This window comes from Eublepharis macularius, chromosome 17 (genome assembly GCF_028583425.1).
Source record: "Eublepharis macularius isolate TG4126 chromosome 17, MPM_Emac_v1.0, whole genome shotgun sequence".
NCBI lineage: Eukaryota > Metazoa > Chordata > Lepidosauria > Squamata > Eublepharidae > Eublepharis > Eublepharis macularius.
The window spans coordinates 10,774,644-10,793,697 of record NC_072806.1 but is presented as its reverse complement, the minus strand read 5'-3'; the positions used below and the strand labels follow the sequence as shown (position 1 = coordinate 10,793,697).

The following is a 19,054-nucleotide window of genomic DNA, read 5'->3' as shown; positions in this document are numbered from 1 at the left end:
TGCCTGAGATTAGTTGTGAGAAGAGAATTGCGAAGGTGGGTATGGGTATGATCCAGGAGACGAGACCTAGGAACACATCCCCTCTCTTCCACGGTGGCCCTTGGGGTGACCTCAGGCCAGCCACTCTCTTTCTCAGCCTCATCTGTCTCATGGGGAGGTAGTGAGGATAAATGGGAGAGAGACGGGAACCACACGTACCACCCTCAGATTCTTTGAGGGCTACATATCACAGCCTGCAGTCTCTTCCCTTCTACATTACTGAGATAGCACATACACTTTGATAAAACATTGCAAGAGAGAGAGAGAGAGAGAGAGAGAGAGAGAGAGAGAGAGAGAGAGAGAGAGAGAGAGATGAACATATGTATGACAGCATCAAAGTTATTTTTGTGCAGTTTCCCTGCTCTGCAAATGCCCTTGTGTGTATTAAAAAAAATCACCAAAACAACCCACCTTAGTATGATTGTGAATGGGGTTGTATTAAAGCAAGATTCAAGACCACCTTAAAGAACAAGTTGATTTCCAGAGTATAAGGTTTGGAGAGTCAAAGCTCTCTTCATCAGATACTGTTCCTCTACTGCAGACCAACATAGCTACCCACCTGCCACTATCTTCATGCTTGTATTAAGACACTTTTTGTGGCCAGGACACTGCTCTTCCTGCCAGAAAGATGTTGTACCGATTCTGTTGTTTTCAGTCTGTCTCATCCTCGTCTCTCCCAGGTTGTCAGAAGAATCAGTACGGGCCTGGCTGTCAGCAGACGTGTGTTTGCCGTAATGGGGGAATCTGCCTGGCAACGAATGGTTCCTGCCTGTGTGGACTGGGGTGGACAGGGAGATATTGCGAACTGGGTAATTCTGCTCATGTGGCTCCTTATTTTCCCAGCAGACAAGCATGCTGCTAGTCCTTATGTCTTTGTCCCAGCTTGAGTATTAGCCAGCCCACTGGAGTTCTCGGGTGGGGGGCCACTGCTGTGCCCAGGGCAGAATATTGGAGCCTGTTCAAATTCACATGCTGTAGAGTTGCTCTTGGCCTCTCCCATGACAGGTGGGGGAAGGGCATCTTTGGATGTTCACCCACTTGCTGTGCATTTCAGGGGAAAAAAGCCTTTAACTGACCTGGACTTAATTTACTTGTCAGGCATGCGGAGAGATCTCTGTGATCATTTCCAGATGGGGTGCAATTATTAGTCTGTGGAAAGAGTCTTGTAGCACCTTGAAGACGAATGGATTTATTGTGGCCTTAGCTAGACTCCAGACTGGCCCAGAGCCCACTTCAGATGCATTAAAGTGTTGTTTTTGGCAGATTTATACATATGGGTATAGAAAAATAATAATAGCAAAGGGCAGGTCTGAAAAGCCATAAAATGAAAGAGGTCCAATCTGCATTTCTATGCAGTGCTCAAATGTATTCAAGTTTAGCATAATGACTCTTTACAATAGCGGGAACTGGCCATCTTCCAAACATCATTAAGCATATTGCACCTTGTATTTAGGTTATGAGCTGCTCTGAGCCTGTTTGAGGGCGGGATATAAATACGATTAAATAAATAAATAGAACACTAGTAGTGCACAAGCAAACCTCCATCTTGATTCAAACCTAGATGAAAGCGTGGTTGTGTTCAGCTAGGTTTGAATCCAGATGAAGATCTTCTCATTGGTGTTAAGTTAGCTCAGCAAAGAAAGGAAGTTTGTGTTATTACCAGCTATAGATGCTGATATTTTACTTTGTGCTTGTCTGGGGCCATTTTATCCACTGGGAAAAAGGGAGACTTGTCAAGGACCAAGCCTCGTCAGAGGCACTGTATGCTTTAGGGAGTTTAGAACAGTTGGTTATAGTAAGGACCATGTCCTTGATGCATTTAATTCAAAAATTTACATTGTTCAATTTTGGATCGGGTTTCCACTTCTGATGGGAGAGACTAGCCAGCCACCAGTCTCTCAAGAAAAAGCCCTGCCAAGAAGAGGAGCAGCTTTAAGCAACTGCTTCTTTTGTCTCAAGACATTGCTGCCCCGTACTATATCCTTCCTTTCCCTTTTTATGTCTTTATGTCTGGCTGTCTCTGCTAACTGAGCATGCGAACGACAAAGTGGGTTCTCGTTCCTTAAAGCTTACGTCACAAATGAGTCTGTTAATCTTTATTGCGCCACAAATTGCCTTTTTTTTTAACCTCTATGAGCAGGGAGCTTGAAAGTACCATTCTTTTACGATCACTGAATCTGATGCCAGCCGGAGAAGAAATAATCCAGTAGAAGGCTGTTTCCTTAATGGAGATGCCAGGAAGTTTCCAGTGAGGAAGGATGTTAGGGAGGGACTTTAAATGAGCAGGTGAAATTTGGAAGCCAGCCTATTAAGAAAGAAATCTGTATCACGATGCCCAGCTTTGCCTGCTCCGCTTGAAAGAAAATACCGCTTTATGGTTTTTGTGATGGCAATAATCTGAAAATTGTGTTCCCTCCAGGATGCCCCCCAGGGAAGTATGGGGCTAATTGTCAGCTGAACTGCACCTGCCAAAATAACATGACCTGCGATCCAGTGACAGGAACATGCCACTGTGACAGAGGACACTATGGGACCTTGTGTGAACACTGTAAGACCTAAGGACATGGTTATTGTTCTTTGTTCAGAAATACATTGCAGGCCCAGAACCTCCCTCTTGCCATGCAAGCAGATTGAGGCATTTTGTTGCTCCAGGCAAAGTACGGCTATGGGGGACTGGGCTCATCGCCTTCAACACCCCTGATGCTGGGAATAAGCAGTGCACATTACTGCCCCAAGCAGTTGCTCAGGTTCACTTGGCTTGGCTGGACAAATGACCAAAGCAGAAAGTCTGACAGTTCATGTCAGAGCATTTCATTTCCTGGGCCAAACTTCACATGCACCAGTTGCTGCTGAATGCCCTCAGGTGGGATTCGAGGCATTTGATTGATAGGGCAGCAATGCCAAACCAGAGAGTTGTGTTGGGCTAGATGGTCCTGTGGGAGAGGGTCTATCACTTTGCCCCTTCCCCTCTGGCTCCAGCAATGGAACCATTCTGCAGAACTGAAGGGAGAAGGAACCAATCCGCTCCCTCTCAGACTCCACCCATGCCTCGCCCCTAGAGAATCACGGCCCATGGTGCAGTTTTGACCATACATCCTGATGGAGTGTGACACGTATTTTTTTTTTTTAATCTCTGCTTGCCAAAAAGCTGGGCAACCTCTGAGCTGTGCAGAGGATTTAGAGTGTCTTAAAAGTTTCCTCAAATTTACTTCAAAAAGTATAGTAACAATGATATCACTCAACCATATCTAATTGCTGTATATAAAAAAGACCGTTTCCCCCCCTTTTATTAAAATTTATTACTACTACTACTAGTCACGATAGTATTGTTAATGAAATAAGCCTGTCAAAGCCATACCACATTAAATAAGTTCACTTTGGTGCCACTGAACTCGTGTTTTTTTTTTTTTTACATTTTTATCCTGCCTTTAGACTAAGGGCAACAAAGTAATGAGGGATTCCTCATCTCCCATTTATAATCACAACACCCATGCATCGTAGGCTAGCTTAAGAAACAAGAGTTGGGCTAAGGTCCCCCCACCAGCGAGCATCATAATTGGGCAGAAAATTGAATTTGGGTCTCCTTGAATCTATTCCAGTGACATCTCAACCAGTTCTTTTTTCAAGAGACTAGCATGGCTACCCATTGGAAAGATATGTGGTCTTGTCATTTAATTAATATAACTTATTTCTGAAGCCCCTGTGCTAAATGGGTACAGAATATCAGACAGGGTTTCTGTCGGCAAGTTTCCAAGAACCTTGCAGTTATCATCTGGTGCAGTTTATGAATGATGTCCAATCAGCAGACACATTTGGGGTTAGAACAAGTTGGCTGTTTGGGCTTTTCAACTTGCCTTGTAGAGCATGGTTGAGCTCACCAGCTTGCGTCAGCAGGAGCTATTTCCTCTGTGTCCCATTTTCAAACGTGGTCTTGTTCTCTGCTTGTGACACAGTAGCTGGCTTGTGGGTGGATGTTTGTCAAGATGTTGATCTAGCATCTCTGCCTGTACAAGCTACAAACTGTCAAGCTAGACACCAGCAATGTGCCTGCTTGACTTACCACCATTTTCGTAGTTCCAGGCAGGTATCAAAAGCAGGTTTCTTGAGTCTGAGAGGGGGGCGGGGAGAGACAGAGGGCTGCCCAGACACTGTATACACTGCCCTTAGTGAGTGACACATTGGAAGTGCCCAAACTATATAAGCCTGCCCTCGTTCTCTCTCTTTTTAATGTATATGTTAACCAACAAACTTTATAATCTGTTTTCCCCAGCCTGCCCAGCTGGTTTCCATGGAGCTGGCTGTCAGGGGGTGTGCGATTGTCAAAACGGAGCAGCGTGCAACCCAGTGACTGGCGAGTGTATTTGTCCACCTGGTTTCTATGGCAACAAATGTCAGACAGGTGTGTATCCTGGCCCACCTGCCCAGATCCTTGTAGAAATCCAACTGAGGCAAATCATAAAGTCCTAGAGTGGGAAGGGGCCAGAGGCCATCGAATACAACCTCCTTGCTTAAGACAGGAAATTTAGAGCTAGAAGCCTGCAAATCTACCCTTCTCTACCTTCAGCAACTTAGATCTAGTCATAGCCTGAGCCCTATGGAGCACACAGCCCTCATTGTTAGCTGAATTACTGCAGCCAACTTAGCACCAATAACAGCGGTTTCTAGAATAACAAGAAGCCTCAAAGAGAGGGTCTACCTGTGAGTCTTATTTGTTTTTGTGTAGCCGATGCAACTTGGATGGTACCTGGGATGAGATCTTTGCTGGGGTGGAACCTGAGCCCACAACACGGGCTCTGAACTCCAGAACTAACCAAACAAGTGTGCACTTATCCTCGTTGCAAGAAGCACATTTTACAGCTTGTAGATTTTGCTGCCAAGAAAAGGTGGAAATCCTACTCCCTATCCCCATTGACTGATGGAAATGTGATAACAGGAAACTTGAGTTGCTCAAGTTTTTTTTGCCACACTTGGCAAGGTCCAGAATGAACCCATGACATGAAATTGCACATGAGAAAACTGTCCATCCATGTTCTGAGCTTGGCCTCTTTGTCTGGAGCGTGACTTGCTCACTGGGGAGTCCGTGCTCATCGAGGCCTCTGCGTTATGGGTTCGCAGGGGAGGCCTCTGCGTTATGGGTTCGCAGGGGAGTCGCTTGGAGTGACTTCTGGAGGGCTGGCTGAGCCGAGATCGAGCCGGGAAGCTGATGACCAAGATCTCTCCACTGGCCTTTTCAGTTCTTTGGGAATTACTCTTCTTCAGACAAGCAGCAGTCCAGAAACACTTCACTTGGCCAAACAATCTAACCTTTGGCTGGCTTTTTTCTTCATTCTGGCGTGTGAGGAGGTTACATGCCACATGAGTGCAATAATCACCATTACAGACTAAGAGGAATGGCAGCCACGGGTAAACCCAGCTTCTTTTAGCCAAGCCTTCTCCAAAGGCTGGTTGTTAGCACTGCATAGGTGGAACTGATGGTGTGTATGGATGGGGGGGTGCCTTGGGTTGAAGACAAATTCTATTTTCCTATAGAACAGGCTATTGGACTGACACTTCTCTTGTGGTTGGCCACAGGCTGCAAGGAAGGGAAATTTGGAGAGAATTGTCAGCATCTCTGCAACTGTGTAAACGGCACTCCGTGTGAGCCGACCACCGGGCACTGCCTCTGCCCTCCGGGGAAAACAGGCATCAAGTGTGACGTGGGTGAGAGTGTTGAAGGGGTTATTTGCCAAGGGGAGGGGTGGGAGAGTGGCTCCTGGATGGGTTTGCTAGCCTTCTGAATGGATGTCTTCCTCCATGACGTAAGGGGTCACTGATAGTTCATGGCTTAGATAGCTTGTAAAAGGGTGTGGGTCAGACAAGGTGATGATGGCTAAATGGAACCTCCATGTTTAGAAGCAGTGTACCACCTGAATACCAGTTGCTGGGGCAACAGTGTAGAAAGCTTTGACCTTCATGTCCTGGTTTTAGGGGCTTTGGGTTGACTGCTCTAAGAAATAGGATGTTGGTCTCTACGTCTGATCCAGCAAGGCTCTTTTCCCCTGCTCTTATGTCCGTTAACCGCCTATTATTTAACCACCGGCACTTATTTCAAGAACTGGTTTAGCTGTTAGCAAGGCAGGTGGGGAGTCCACTGGCCCCTGCAATCCTCCAACAGTAACGGAGAGCCTAGCAGCAGAGCTGTGCTTCTTCTACTGGCTGCCTCCACTAACTACAGGCCTATCCACTCAGGGGATATTGGTCTATTATTGACCTTTAACAAGCTATTTTAATATCCACTAGTACTTTTTGCTTTTGTTTCCATTTTAATTTCTTTTTTTGTATTGCAACTTTTAGTGGCGCATAGGAAAAGCCAAAGGGAAGATCTGTTTATTATATGGGTTGCACTAATAGAACTCTTCCGTAGCACTGCTAAAAGCTAAATCGCAACCTTTTAAAATAAGTTTCACAATAACAGCTGAGGCAAAAGTCCAGCTGTTTGACCTGGAACCAGAGTCAAAGCTGCCCTGGTTCAGTAGGCTACAGGGAGAACTAGGAGAGCTCTGCCTAGCTCACTGCCATCTTTATTCTTGTAATTTCTTATTTTATTACAAATCTTCCAATTAAAAAGGCGGCACTAATTAATGCAAACAGTGGATTTCTTTAAAATATGGATTGTTTTTATGCACGAGCTTTCAAAACCTGGGTAGTGGGCTCCTTCTTGGAGAAGGGATCCTTCCTTATATGAAAGATGTATTCTTCCTCCTCTTTCATGCAGGGCTGAATTGATTGAGTAGTCACTGGAGAGTGCGTTTTTCCTTTCCCTTACATATCCCATGTGCTGCAGAAAAAGAAAATAGCCCTCTCTCATAGGCTAACTTGAACCTTTCTCCTTGATGTGCCAGTTTCCCAACATCAGGGAGTTGGTTTTTGAAAATAAACAGAGATGTCATTTTGCTTTTTAAGAACCTAATTGGCTGCTCGTTTTATATACCCTTCACTGACTCAGATTGCCCGCTGCAGAAATTTGGCCCTGATTGCAAGCTATCCTGTGAGTGCTCAGTGACCAATGCTTATTGCAATGCCCGGAACGGACGATGCGTTTGCCTTAATGGATACATAGGGACAATGTGTCGAGAAGGTAAGAGGGCTGCTTCACTTGCCAAAAGAAATGTTTTGTTTAATAGGGCTCACCCACTCTTTCGGAACAATCAAGTGTAGGGTTGCCAACTCCCATCTTGGGAAATTCCTAGAGATTTGGGGGTTGCACCGAGAGAGGGCAGAGTTTGGGACAAAGAGGGAACTCAGTGGGGATGTGATCCCATAGAACCACCCTCCACAGCAGACATTTCCTCTGGGGTACTGATCTCCATCACCCAGAGATCAGCTGTAATTCTGGGAGACCACCTGGCCCCCCCTAGAAGTTGGCAATTTTGTCTCACTTTCGTGTCAGTACAGAAAATTAGCACCTCAAGGAAGGTTAGATACAATGGTTTTCACTGATGTGCTAGTCTTCTAAGTGCAGGGAGCTGGGCACAGGGGAGCAAGTTGCATGTTCAGATCGCCACTGGCAGTGGGAAATTGGGCAGTCCCAGCAACTCTTTGCAAGCGTTCCAGACAAATGTGGCTCTTTATCAGTCTTGCCTGGCTGCCTCACAAACGTATATACTGTAAGACACCTCGAATTCTGTAAGGTAGAAAGACAGCTAATGTTTTAAATAAATAGGTGTAACTGTCATGTCTTCCCCCCAAAGGATCTTGGGAATTATATTTCGGCACAATAGTAGTCCATTAGGACCTTTAAGACTAACCAACTTTATTGTAGCATAAGCTTTCGAGAACCACAGCTCTCTTCGTCAGATGCATCTGTGGTTCTCGAAAGCTTATATTACAATAAAGTTGGTTAGTCTTAAAGGTGCTCCTGGACTCTTTACTATTTTGCAACGACAGACTAACACGGCAAACTCCTCTGGATCTATAGTTCAGTAAGCTTCTGTTGAGAGACGTTGGGTCTTCTCTGAATTATTGCAATTCTAAGGATCCCCCAGAAGAGGAAAGAAGAATGAAACTAGAGTGTGTGGTGTAGAGCCCCCCCCCCCTGCCAAGTCTGATAGCTGCAGGGCACAGCTGCGGCTTGAGAAGTTTAGTGTTTTTCTTGTTTTCTAGGAGGCCCACCTCAGCTGCTTACAACCATGAGGCGACAGGTGGAATCACGTGAGTGGGGTCTTTCTATTTATCATTTTTAAAAATGAAATTAAGTGCAGTTATGCAGCTTGTAACTTGATTGAAGGGGACTGGGGTGGGGTGCGTCACAAAACAGGGGGGAAGCCAGCAATTCAAACCCCCAAAGAACTAGCACATGGACAGGTCCAGCTTCTTTCTCTTCTGACTGCAGAACTGGATAAAGCCTGTTTCAGAGTTTGCTTGTTTTTTTAAAAAAAATCCCTGTACTTGTACAAGTCTTTCCTTTTAATAGGCAGGAACATTAGGATAAGGGAACCCTGCCCTGGAGCCTGAAATGGTACAGAGTGAGAAAGAATATTCTCTGAAAAGAAGCATCGTAGGGTTGAACCTCAGTCTGAAGGGTGTGTTTTCTGGAAACGTGACACATTAACTTGTTTGCTCCACTTGTCGTACCACAGAAGGCAGGGGCTTTGTTGCATTTGCCAGCGGGGACACTCAGTGTGCTAGGAGTTTGCTGAGCCCTGCATTCCATCCCTCTCTCATTTTAATTTCATCAGAATTGCGACCAGATGAAGTTGATAGGATCACCGGTACGATCAATTCCATCAGGATTCTTTTTGCGCAGCGTGCTACATCTTCATGCCTGCACTTTGGTGAAACACTGCACTAAAAGAATCTTGATGCAGCTGTAAGTAGGTGTTTGCATATTAATAAAACATAGCCAACCCCCCTGCCCCCAAGACATGCATTGATGCACCAGTGAAATACCACACTGAAATAACACAGTACAATATAGAATCACAGTAAGATTTCTTTTTGGCATGATGGATCAATAACACAGTGCCCATAAAAAACTACGTACAAAATTTAGAAATAAAAAAGGAATAAAGAAGGATAAAGCGAATTTTGGAAGCAGTGCCCCTGCTGTACGGAATGCCATCTGTTTGGCTGTATTTTTTATTTGTAACCATCGTTTTTGCCGTGCCAAGCAGAACAGGGCCTACTGCTCTGGCCCAGTGCATTTCGTTATAATAATGGCAACGGTTTGTGCTTCCAGTTGCATCATCTCGGACTTCCTACCAGGCCTCTTCCAGAGTGGTCCTTCCCTCTACGAAGCATTAGTTCTTGTCTTCATCATGTCCAAGGAGAACATGGTCCCATGTGACTGAAGATGGGTAGCAAAAAAGAAATCCAGCCGCAGGTGTAGGAGAACTGGTTTGCTTACACCTCTCCGGTTCCTGTACCAGCTCCCATGCCCAAACCCTCACCGAACGGTAAAACTGAGATCAGCTTGTGAATTGGGGAGGGGTAAGTCTTTAATCTGCACACCTCCACCTCCAGCCAAAAATGGGAGGGGTGAATTCCAGACTCGCCTACCTGCAAGCTCAGAAGCAATGTGTAAGTATACATAGCCATTTGCTGCTCTGGACTTCGAGAGTTTGTGTAACTACGATTTTTTTTTTTTTGGAATATCCATAGTTAAATTTTGTATTTATGTAAAGATATTTATGGGCAGATGTATAAAAGTTGCGTGTTTATGATTGCTACTCCAAAAGCCCTGTGGGACTGAGTAGCCCTTGAGTAAAGCGAAAAGAAAAGAAAAAAGCAACCAGCAATGTGAACCATTCAGCTCAGAGCTTGAGAATGGCACACCCTGGTAGAGCCTGGAAAAATTTACTGTTAAAATGTCACACGTCAGAAGGGAGCCTGTTTTGGTCTCTGCCGACCGAAGACTTTGAAAGACGAACATCTAAAGAAGGGAAGGCTTTGCCACTTAGCGTGCCATTTCTGTGATCCAGTCTCAGTTGAGAAACTTATGCAGCACTTGAGAATCGTACCAGAAACGCAGCTTGGTGGCTTGCCAAGGATTGGAACCGATTTTGTACCTCATTAGCAGGATCTTGGCAGCTGCCACCATCCAGCCAGCACAAAAGTCTGAATTATTAGCACCAGTTCAGACGTTTACAGCAGCTTGACTTTTGTTGATGCAGTAACAATTCTTTCTTCCAAGCAAAAGACAGCTGGCTGCTCAATGATCTTGAACCCACACCAGTCCACCTCTCTGCACCCCACTGGGGCAATGTGTCATAGCCACTGCTGAAGTGAGGGTTAACAGCACCTAGTGTGTGGAAGTTATGCGAGTCTGCAGGAGGGCTCCTGGTTGAGGTGCACACAGGCCCCTCAATGTTTCCTAAGGCAGCCTAAAGGAAAAAAGAACAAGGGAGTGGGGGGGGAATTCTCCCATCGCTGAATCCGGTTTGGAATTTTTGACCTTGTATTTCTGAATGCAGCCAGGAGAACTAGAAAGTTTGGTTTGCAGCAGACATCTACACCAGCACAATTCTAAAGCATGTTGTAGGAATCAGGCTAAATTTTTTGGGGGCCTGTAGATTGAGCTCTGTACAGGTTCTGCTTAAGAACAAATTTTGAAGTTGAACTATAAAAGAGCTGGAGCCAAACACGGGTTTATACCAGCTGCCTGGATTGGCACCTTCTGCCAGTTCCTTGGGTAATATCCACTCTTCTCCAGGCAATTATGATACTTGACAATTAAATATCTCATGTGGCCTGCCTTTCTAAGCCATTTGCGGGTAACTAATCATTTTATCTGTTTACTAGCAGCATACATCATTATAGCACATTTATCTTCAGAAGCTTTAGAGCCCTCATAATGGGGAAGGGAGTTGCCACTGCTTCTTGCAACAAGGGGGCACTGGGGAGTCCAGTTCCCACGCTCCCTGCTGGTGAGGGATGCCCCTTGCAGGAATCCCAACCTTCAACTCTACTATAAGCCGTTTCCCTTTGTGAGGTACAATTTTTGAGAAAAGGAGAATTGGTGGAGAGCTCTCCCAGAGAGACCTTTTGAGAGACCTCTAAATCAGGATTCGCCAACAGGTGCCCAACACCTTACCTGGCACCTGCCAAGTGTTTTCATTGAGTGGGTGGGGCTCTGGCACAGCTCAGCTTCTGATTGGCTGTGCAGATTTAATACAACATTGCTTTGGTGGCAGCAGTCACCACAGTTGGTTGATTGGCTCACTCCTCTTTCCCAGTGTATTTTTAAAATTACCTCTCTTCTTCCTTGTGCTTGGACTTCCTCTCGGTGTGTGTGCTTGGCTCCACCTCCTGTTGCAGCCATTTTGTGGGTGCACCCACCACCCTGTTTCAGAATTGCCCACAGGCTCAAAAAGATTGGGGGTCCCTGCTCTAAAATCTTGGAGAACCCGAGTTAATTACAAGGGGAACCATAAGGAGAGCACCTATAGCTACAACCTGTTGAAATAATACACCTTCATGTTTAAGGATCAGAAATCCAGAGGAGTTAGCATGTTAGTAGTTGCAAAATAGTAGAGAGTCCAGTAGCCCCTTTAAGACTAACCAATTTTATTGTAGCATAAGCTTTCGAGAACCACAGCTCTCTTCATCAGATGCATCGTCAGCGTTCGAGAACCACAGCTCTCTTCGTCTCTAGCGAAGGTGCTACTGGACTCTTTGCTATAAGAGATCAGAAAGTTCCTCCCTGGGATTTGGGCCTACTAAATTTAATAGCAAATGGCAAGCAGCAGTCTGTACACAGATCTGCACAAAAGAGAGTTCCCATTTTAAGAAAAATGTAATTATGATGTGGTATAGAGCCAGTCAGGAGTTGCACACGAGGTGTACAAGTGGGAAGCACAGGGAAAATGTTCCCGGTGGATTGGGTCCCATTTCTCTATATGTAGACTCCACTGCAAGCCTGCTTGCCACAACTTCCCGTTTCTCCCTTTTCTACTGCTTGCCTGGCAACAGACTTTCCGTCAAGCATCATCACAAAACGCATCCCCACAAAATGAATTATGCTCACTTGTTTGTATAAAAAGGCATTTATACATAACTTTATGCTACTCTGTATTCTGTGCAGTTGACAGCAGTATTATGTCCCCCCCAAAAGGAAGCAAAATGAAAACTAATGTTTTTTTTAATAAAAAATTAAGAATGGGAAAAAAGCGTCTGTTTGGTTCAGCGGCACGCCCATTCGCCTCAGCCTCAACTCCGCATTCTGCAACTCAGGACCCCCTTTCCCCTAGCATCTTCTTGTTGACCACTGGAGGAAGGGACATGCCTTCCCCTCACCAGCGTGGATTCAAAAAACAGTATCCAAAGGGTCATTTTACAACTTGGAACATGGTGTGAGAAAAGCAGAACGTGGCCCTAGAAGGATCTGGTTGCAACATCCCTGGTGCCTACATGAGGACGGCCATCCCACCTATTTAGCATGCCTCATGAGGATTTTGGTTTCTCTCTCTTCCATGGGTGCCTCTTCCTCATACCGCTTAAGAAATTTCCCGAGCTTCAGAAGTAGTGTAAAATTGTTGGGGAAGGGATGGAGAGCTGGGGTTCTCTTCCTACCTCATAAGGTTATTGTGACACCGAGACAGAAGATGAGACAACTACATACATTACCTCGAGCTCTTTGGAGGAAAGGTGTGGATAAAACTATAACGAAGGAAAGGAGGGGACGCTGCTGGTTAACATTTTAAAGAGTCGTAAATCTAATAAAGCTACTTGCAAGCACCCTAAGCACAGACCTTCAATCCCGAGAAAGAATATCCTATTTGCAATATATAGCAAATTTAAAACTTTATTTGTTTAAATATTCGACAAAATGCAAATATACAGCAGTATTATATACACATGCTTTGTTTCATGGAAAGTACCTTAGTAAGAGCAGAAAATCTTGGCACTCACTTTCCTAGGCATCACCAATTGATCAGAACTAACTGCTAAACTCCTGCTGAATCGAGGATGGCAGACGACAACCTATTGTGGTGAGAAGTAGTGGCCAGCCAGGGCCTCAAGAGAGGGCTTGAAACAGAGGGGCTGCACAACAGAAAGGGTGGGTAGTATTCTGAATGGTGCCAAACAAAAATCAATAAGTTAAGCCCAGAGAATCAACGAGAGCAAGAGACACACAGGAAAGATTCCATCAAGAGGGGAGGAAGATTACCCAGGAAAAGTTGCACTTCCAGTGATGCACTTTTGGAAATTTAGGATGGCATCCCAAGTAAAATGCAAGATGCTCTAGGAAATGTCTACCCTGTGTACTGTTTTTCCAGCAGCCCTGCTTACAGGCAGTGGATACATACAAGCAATATTAGCTATTATCAATAGTCATATCAATTACAGCAGGGCAGTGAATTACAAAAATTGTAGCGCCCCTGGCTCAACGGCACTGGGCCATCTGTGCCAAAGCAGGGCACTGCTGCGTTCCTCTAAGCTGCTTGCAGCTGTTCGGGTGGCAGCTCTGTTCGACAATGGACTCTGTAAACAACGAATCTCCCCTCCCGCCAAGGACAAGCCAAGCTGGTGAGCAGAGGGGCTTAATACCCCTCTTTCCAACAGGGCTAGCAGAACCTCTCCTAAAACCTGAGGGATCCCCCATTTTTAAAAAACTGAAGCCCACATAGATGAAAAAGATCGGTCCAATTTGGCCATACTTAGGCAGATTAATCTGCTGGTTGCCAAATCCCCAAGGTTCCAGAACTGTGTGGCTTGGAGGCACACTGAAAGAGCCACCAACGGGTTTAGAACTGACTGCAGCTCCCAAACGGCTCACACAGATCTCCTCCTCACCCACACTGTAACCCTCCCAAAATTAGAGCTTTCCTCTCTCAAAGGCTTAATACACCCTATATATCAAAAAGGCCTGACAAACCAGCTCAACACCCCATCTCTTTCTTGCCCCTGCAAGGAGGAATTAAGAAGAAGAGCTAAGGACGCACTTTCTCCGTCGGCCCACATGAATCTTTCTCGTGCTCTATAAAGGCAGGCAAGTGGCAAGCAATTTGTTTCAGACTCAGGCGCTCTTCTAGAGTCCAGCCGCAAACAGATTTACTCCCGTCATCCACAGCAACACACAAATTGAAAGAACTGCAGCATGCTTTGTAAAGAAAAAAATCCATCCGGGCTCCAAGGTCACTAGCTAGCACGGGGACAATCACAGCCACAGAGCAGCCCCACCCTGTTGACAGCAGAGGGCAGCATAAAAAGGGAGGCAGAGAGGCACATTTCTGGCCCTCAAACTTGCAAGCCTCGCCTGCATCTGCAGTCAAGAAACAGGCCTCCTTTTGTTTCATCACTGACATCCCACAGATTCTTTAAAATTCCCCATCAAAGAGTGGTTCGATCCAGATGACAACTCTCTTAAACCTCTGGTTGGCAGCTAAGTTTTGGTGGTGGTGGTGGGGGAGCAGTTCAAGGTACCCCACTGAAACCATCTGCCGATGCTGATCACACATCCCTCACCTGTGGCTTTTGGAGCTGGCAATTGAAGGGAGGTACATGGATTTGGCTAAGGGACTGCCTTACTAAAAAAAGGTGTACCCACCGTGCTGAAAGTTATTTGTCTCTCTGGCTCCCTTAGAGAACATATCCGAAAAATGGAAGGAGCATCCTCTTCAAAACCAGGAGGAAGTTTACAGGGAACGACGGGCAGGTTTTGCTGTCTCTGGCCCAGCTGCTTGTACCCCAAATGCTCCAGCGGCAATCCATCAGCCTACACATCCGTTTCTATGCGCAGGCGTTCCATGCGCTGCACATTACGCTGCACGGCACTGCGGCTGGTGATCTCCTGAGCACAGGCTTGAGGGAACCAGCCTCTCTCCCCATCACGCAGGCGCTCTCCTAAATACCAGCCTAGAAGGAAAGAGTAATGACAAATGTGTGGACAGCATGAATTTAACCATGCACTTGGGGTACTCTTATGACCAGAACAGAGCATAGAGAAGGAGAGATGATCAGCTCTATATGAAGTGTCAAGCTCAAAATGAATTATGTGGATGGAGAGAGAGTAACAAAGTATCACGCAATCTTTTGGCAATCTTAGGCTTTGCTTTTCCTGCACACTTCTACTGTCTGGCATTTGAGATTTCACTCGGCAGAGTTCATATACTTATAGCTTGGCAGATATGTAGACTAGAAACATGGGTGACTTTAAGGGGTGAGAGGAGAAAACACAGTAAAGATAAGAGTATAGTAGTCTGAATTTTCACACCTGCATTGCGTCATCACAGAATACACAAAGCACGGATTTGTGGCACACTGCAAATCAAGGGCTTTAGCAGTGCCACTTCAAAGCACGGCTAATCCCAGGAAACTGTAACATGCCGATTTGGAGTTTCAAGGCGCCCTCGTGTGGCGAGAGCTACCAATGAACCACTGCACAGTAAACTGCACCCTTCTGAGCTCCACTCTTACATGGTAAAGTACCATTTCTTCACCATGTTTGTATAACACATTAAACACCCTAAACTGATAACCCATCTCGTGGTGACTAGTCTGTGCCAAACACTGATATGTTTTGATGAGATTTTTAGAGGATCCTTTGTCCAAAGAGCAAACTGGTCCTCCAACTGTTTCATCTTTACAACAACCCTGAGAAGTAGGTTACGTTGAAAAAGAGCATCTTGGACAAAATCAGCCTGGGGAGAATTACAGCTGGCTGAGGATTCAAACCCAGGGCACCCCCTTCCATCCCAGTTCTTGTCTGCCACTCCGTTGACTCCACCATAATAGTGTTTGCTTCTGGTGTTCAAAGCACTTTCTACAGATATAGTAATCCTTACAAAAGCCTGGTAAGGTAGGTCAGTATTATCTGTGGCCCTTCACAGCATCCTAATCACAGCATCAAGAGGGCTGTGGTGTGGAGGGTGTGTCATGGCTCAGGCCACCTAGTGGCCTTGAAGCAGAGACCGAGACGAAACCTGTGCGTGCAACCAACCACCCAGATCTCAGCTATCTTGCCGCACTAACTCCCTAAGCAATCTCAGGATCTAGTCCAGACCCTCCAAGTCAGTTGCTCCCCTGCTGAGAGATCTTTATGAAGGACACCCACCGTCCTCTCGAAGAAGGACAAGGACAACGTCAGTCTGCTGCAAGGATATCTCGTCCGTCTGCTTGGCCAGGTATGCCCTGGTAATCTCCACCTGTTTGAGATCTTGGAGGCAGATGGGAGAGAGGGCAGAGATGGTGGATAAAGAAACAAAGCTAACATTCCCCTCCCTCCCTGCTGTTCTGCAGAGGGGGCATTTGTACTATATACACACACCCAAACCTTTATATCTGATTTCATTGTCGTACACCCCACCCCACACACACACAAAGAAGAGAACAGGATGAAAATTCTTTGCTAAAGATCTCTAACCCGCGGCCACACAATGACAGTCCCCAAGTGATACAAAAGCAAGTGCAGCCCTGCCAGATCAGACCAGAAGGTACCTCTCGTTCAGCATCCTGCTTAGCACAGCGCCCAGCCAAATGCCCCAGAAGTCCTACAAGCAGGGCCTAGAGGCCAAACCCTTCCCTGTTGCTGCCCCCCAGCATCTGGGGTTCAGGCGTACACTGCCTCTGAACATGGAGGTTCCATTTAGCCAATGCAGCTGGATGGGTTTGGGGTCAGAAATCGATTAAGGAAGAAGAATGCAGTAGAGGCTGATACAAATTCATGCATGGTACAAAAAAATTAATAGAACTTTTTCTCGCCCTCTCATAATACAGGGGCTTCCGCTAACGAGGGTGAATGGTGGTAGACTCTAAACAGACAAAAGAAAACACTCCTTCACGCTTCACTTACGGAACATTTGGCCACAAGACGCAGTGATAGAGTGAATAATCTCTGCTGAAGCTTGCATGGGGTGGGTGTCTTATCAATGGTTGTTCACCTTGCTGGCTAAATGGAACCTCCATATTTCAAGGCAGTATAACAGAATACCAGTTGGTAAGGGAGAAAAACAGCAGAGGGGTAGTGCCTTCTTAACCTGCTTGAGCACTTCCTGGAAATGTATGGCTGAAACCAGATGCTGGGTTAATAATAACAGTAACAACAATAACTGTGCTTCTACACTGCTCTTCTAGACAGTGCTCTACTCAGAGCAATGAACAAAGTCAGTGTTATCAGAGGGGCCTCTGGTCTGTTACACTGGAACTCTTCTAATAAACCCTAACAAACTCAGAGAACATAGGAAAGGGACTAGCAAGCTACTTGTTAAAAGCACAACAGCCCTGCCAGGGAGAAGAGATGGAAGTAGGAACTTAACCATGCAGTTACGGTTTGATACTTGTGCCTGAACTCCTAACTAGAGACAGAGCAAGATTTGCGTCCAATAGCACCTTAGAGACCAGTTTTGAATCTTGAAAGCTCATACCCTAGAAATCTAGTTGGTCTTTAAGATGCTGCTGGACCCGAACGTTGCTCTTCTACTACAAACCAACAGGACTACCCACCTGAAACTAACCAGAGACAGAAAAGCACGAAATGACCAGCAGAGGAAGCACTAATCTCAAATCTCCTTCCAAAGGTTGACTCTGGATTTTAGTTTAAGGAATCCAGAATAACAGGGAATATGATGGGAATATTTTGCAGGTGTTCTTGCCCATTTGCCTTCGGGGCAAAATCCTATGGGTAGAAAACTTGTCCCGTCCCATTCAGAAGACTGGCTGAAATACTCTAAAATTTAATTCAGGTTGAGATTCTCTCCCTGTCAGACTCTGAGAACAGATTTTGGCAAGTCTCAAGACTGTTTCACACAAGCAGGTTTCTTGGCTGAGAACCAAAACATCAGAGCAAGGGTGGACATGTCAAACGGGCTGCCAAAAGAGGGGAGGCGAAACTCTCTCGGCAGGCTCACATCACCTCAAATGCCTGCAAGGTTCAGCAGAGGTTATTCACACATTTCAGCTGCCAGACATCAAAGTCCAGCCCGGGCCTGTCATTTCTCTGCACTCTTTGACTGGCAGATGAAAGTGTGAATCGGCTGCCCTGGGAAATGTCACATTTGGGGTAGCAGCGGGAAAGTTCTTTGACCTGCAACGCCAGAGCAATGAAGTTTGCAAATTATGGGCTAGTAATATGAATTTTTGCATTTTTTACTATGGGCAGCTCCACCCTGAAACTCTCCCTCCCCTTCATAATGAATAGCAAGACATATTTCAAGACGACGCCTGGCTTTTGCACCTGCGAGGTCAGCAGTTGTTGAACCAAGCGGCCAACAGGGCAATTCTAAACAGTTACACTCTTCTAAATCCAGCGGTAAACACTGCTCGCTTTTGATGCATGCTCAGAGCTCAGTTCCTTTAATCCTTTCCATTTGGGTGAGAAAGTGTTTATTCTTCCCAGCAACTGAAAACATTGTAGTTTTAGGGGTACTGTGGCAAATACTTAGTCAAGCCCAGCAATGTAATATTTATTGTGGAAGCTACATAAACCCGTCCCTGCAGTGCAATTCCTAAGAGGCACTGCAAGAATGTTCATGCACCAAAATATTATGAGCAGATTCAGAAATCTAGTAAAAGAATCATAGGGTTGGAAGGGACCTCCAGGGTCATCTAGTCTAACCCCCTGCACAATGTAGGAAATTCACAACTACCTCCCCTCCCCACACACCCCGTGACCCCTGCTCCATACCCAGAACACGGCAAAACACTGCCAGGATCCCTAGCCGAAGTGGCCTAGGGAAAATTGCTTCCTGACCCTAAAGTAGCGATCAGCATTACCCGGGGCTAGGGATGTGCGTTTCGGCATTCAGAATGCCGAAAGAATGCCGAAATAAAAGTGTTTCGGCTTCTTTCGGGGAATGCCGAAACGTTTCGGGGAATGCTGAAACGTTTCGGGTAGCCGAAAGAAAAAAGCCGAAACGTTTCGGGATTCTTTCGGCTTTCTTTCGGCTTTTCAATGGGAAAATGCCTCCGTTTTCCCGGACGTCTGGGGGAGGCATTTTCCCACCGAATAAGCCCAAAATTGGTGGAGACCTTCCTCTAACCCTTCTCTAACAACCACCCAAGTTTCAGACAGATTGGACTTTGGGGGGCCATGTTATGG

At 45.9% G+C, this 19,054-nt stretch overlaps 2 protein-coding genes across 4 annotated transcripts in view; one reads left to right on the top strand and one right to left on the bottom strand.

Moving 5' to 3' along the window:
• The window catches only part of MEGF6 (multiple EGF like domains 6), a 182,589-nt gene extending 170,413 nt beyond the window's left edge, over positions 1-12,176 (top strand). Inside the window, exons 34-40 of one of the 3 annotated variants that reach the window (XM_055001922.1) lie at positions 720-848; positions 2,459-2,587; positions 4,310-4,438; positions 5,611-5,739; positions 7,025-7,156; positions 8,182-8,229; positions 9,257-12,176. In XM_055001922.1, coding sequence (XP_054857897.1) covers positions 720-848; positions 2,459-2,587; positions 4,310-4,438; positions 5,611-5,739; positions 7,025-7,156; positions 8,182-8,229; positions 9,257-9,321 — 761 coding nt within the window. In that variant the 3' untranslated portion in view covers positions 9,322-12,176. Of the gene's footprint in view, positions 1-719; positions 849-2,458; positions 2,588-4,309; positions 4,439-5,610; positions 5,740-7,024; positions 7,157-8,181; positions 8,230-9,256 lie in introns of those variants that run through there. The other 2 variants (XR_008598426.1, XM_055001923.1) reach the window with 2 other exon arrangements.
• A 626-nt stretch (positions 12,177-12,802) lies between these two features.
• The window catches only part of ARHGEF16 (Rho guanine nucleotide exchange factor 16), a 53,280-nt gene continuing 47,028 nt past the window's right edge, over positions 12,803-19,054 (bottom strand). The window contains exons 14-15 of the mRNA XM_055001697.1: positions 16,073-16,174; positions 12,803-14,874 (exon numbers count right to left, since the gene is read on the bottom strand). Of these exons, the coding sequence (XP_054857672.1) occupies positions 14,735-14,874; positions 16,073-16,174 (242 nt within the window). The 3' untranslated portion in view covers positions 12,803-14,734. The remainder of the gene's footprint in view (positions 14,875-16,072; positions 16,175-19,054) is intronic.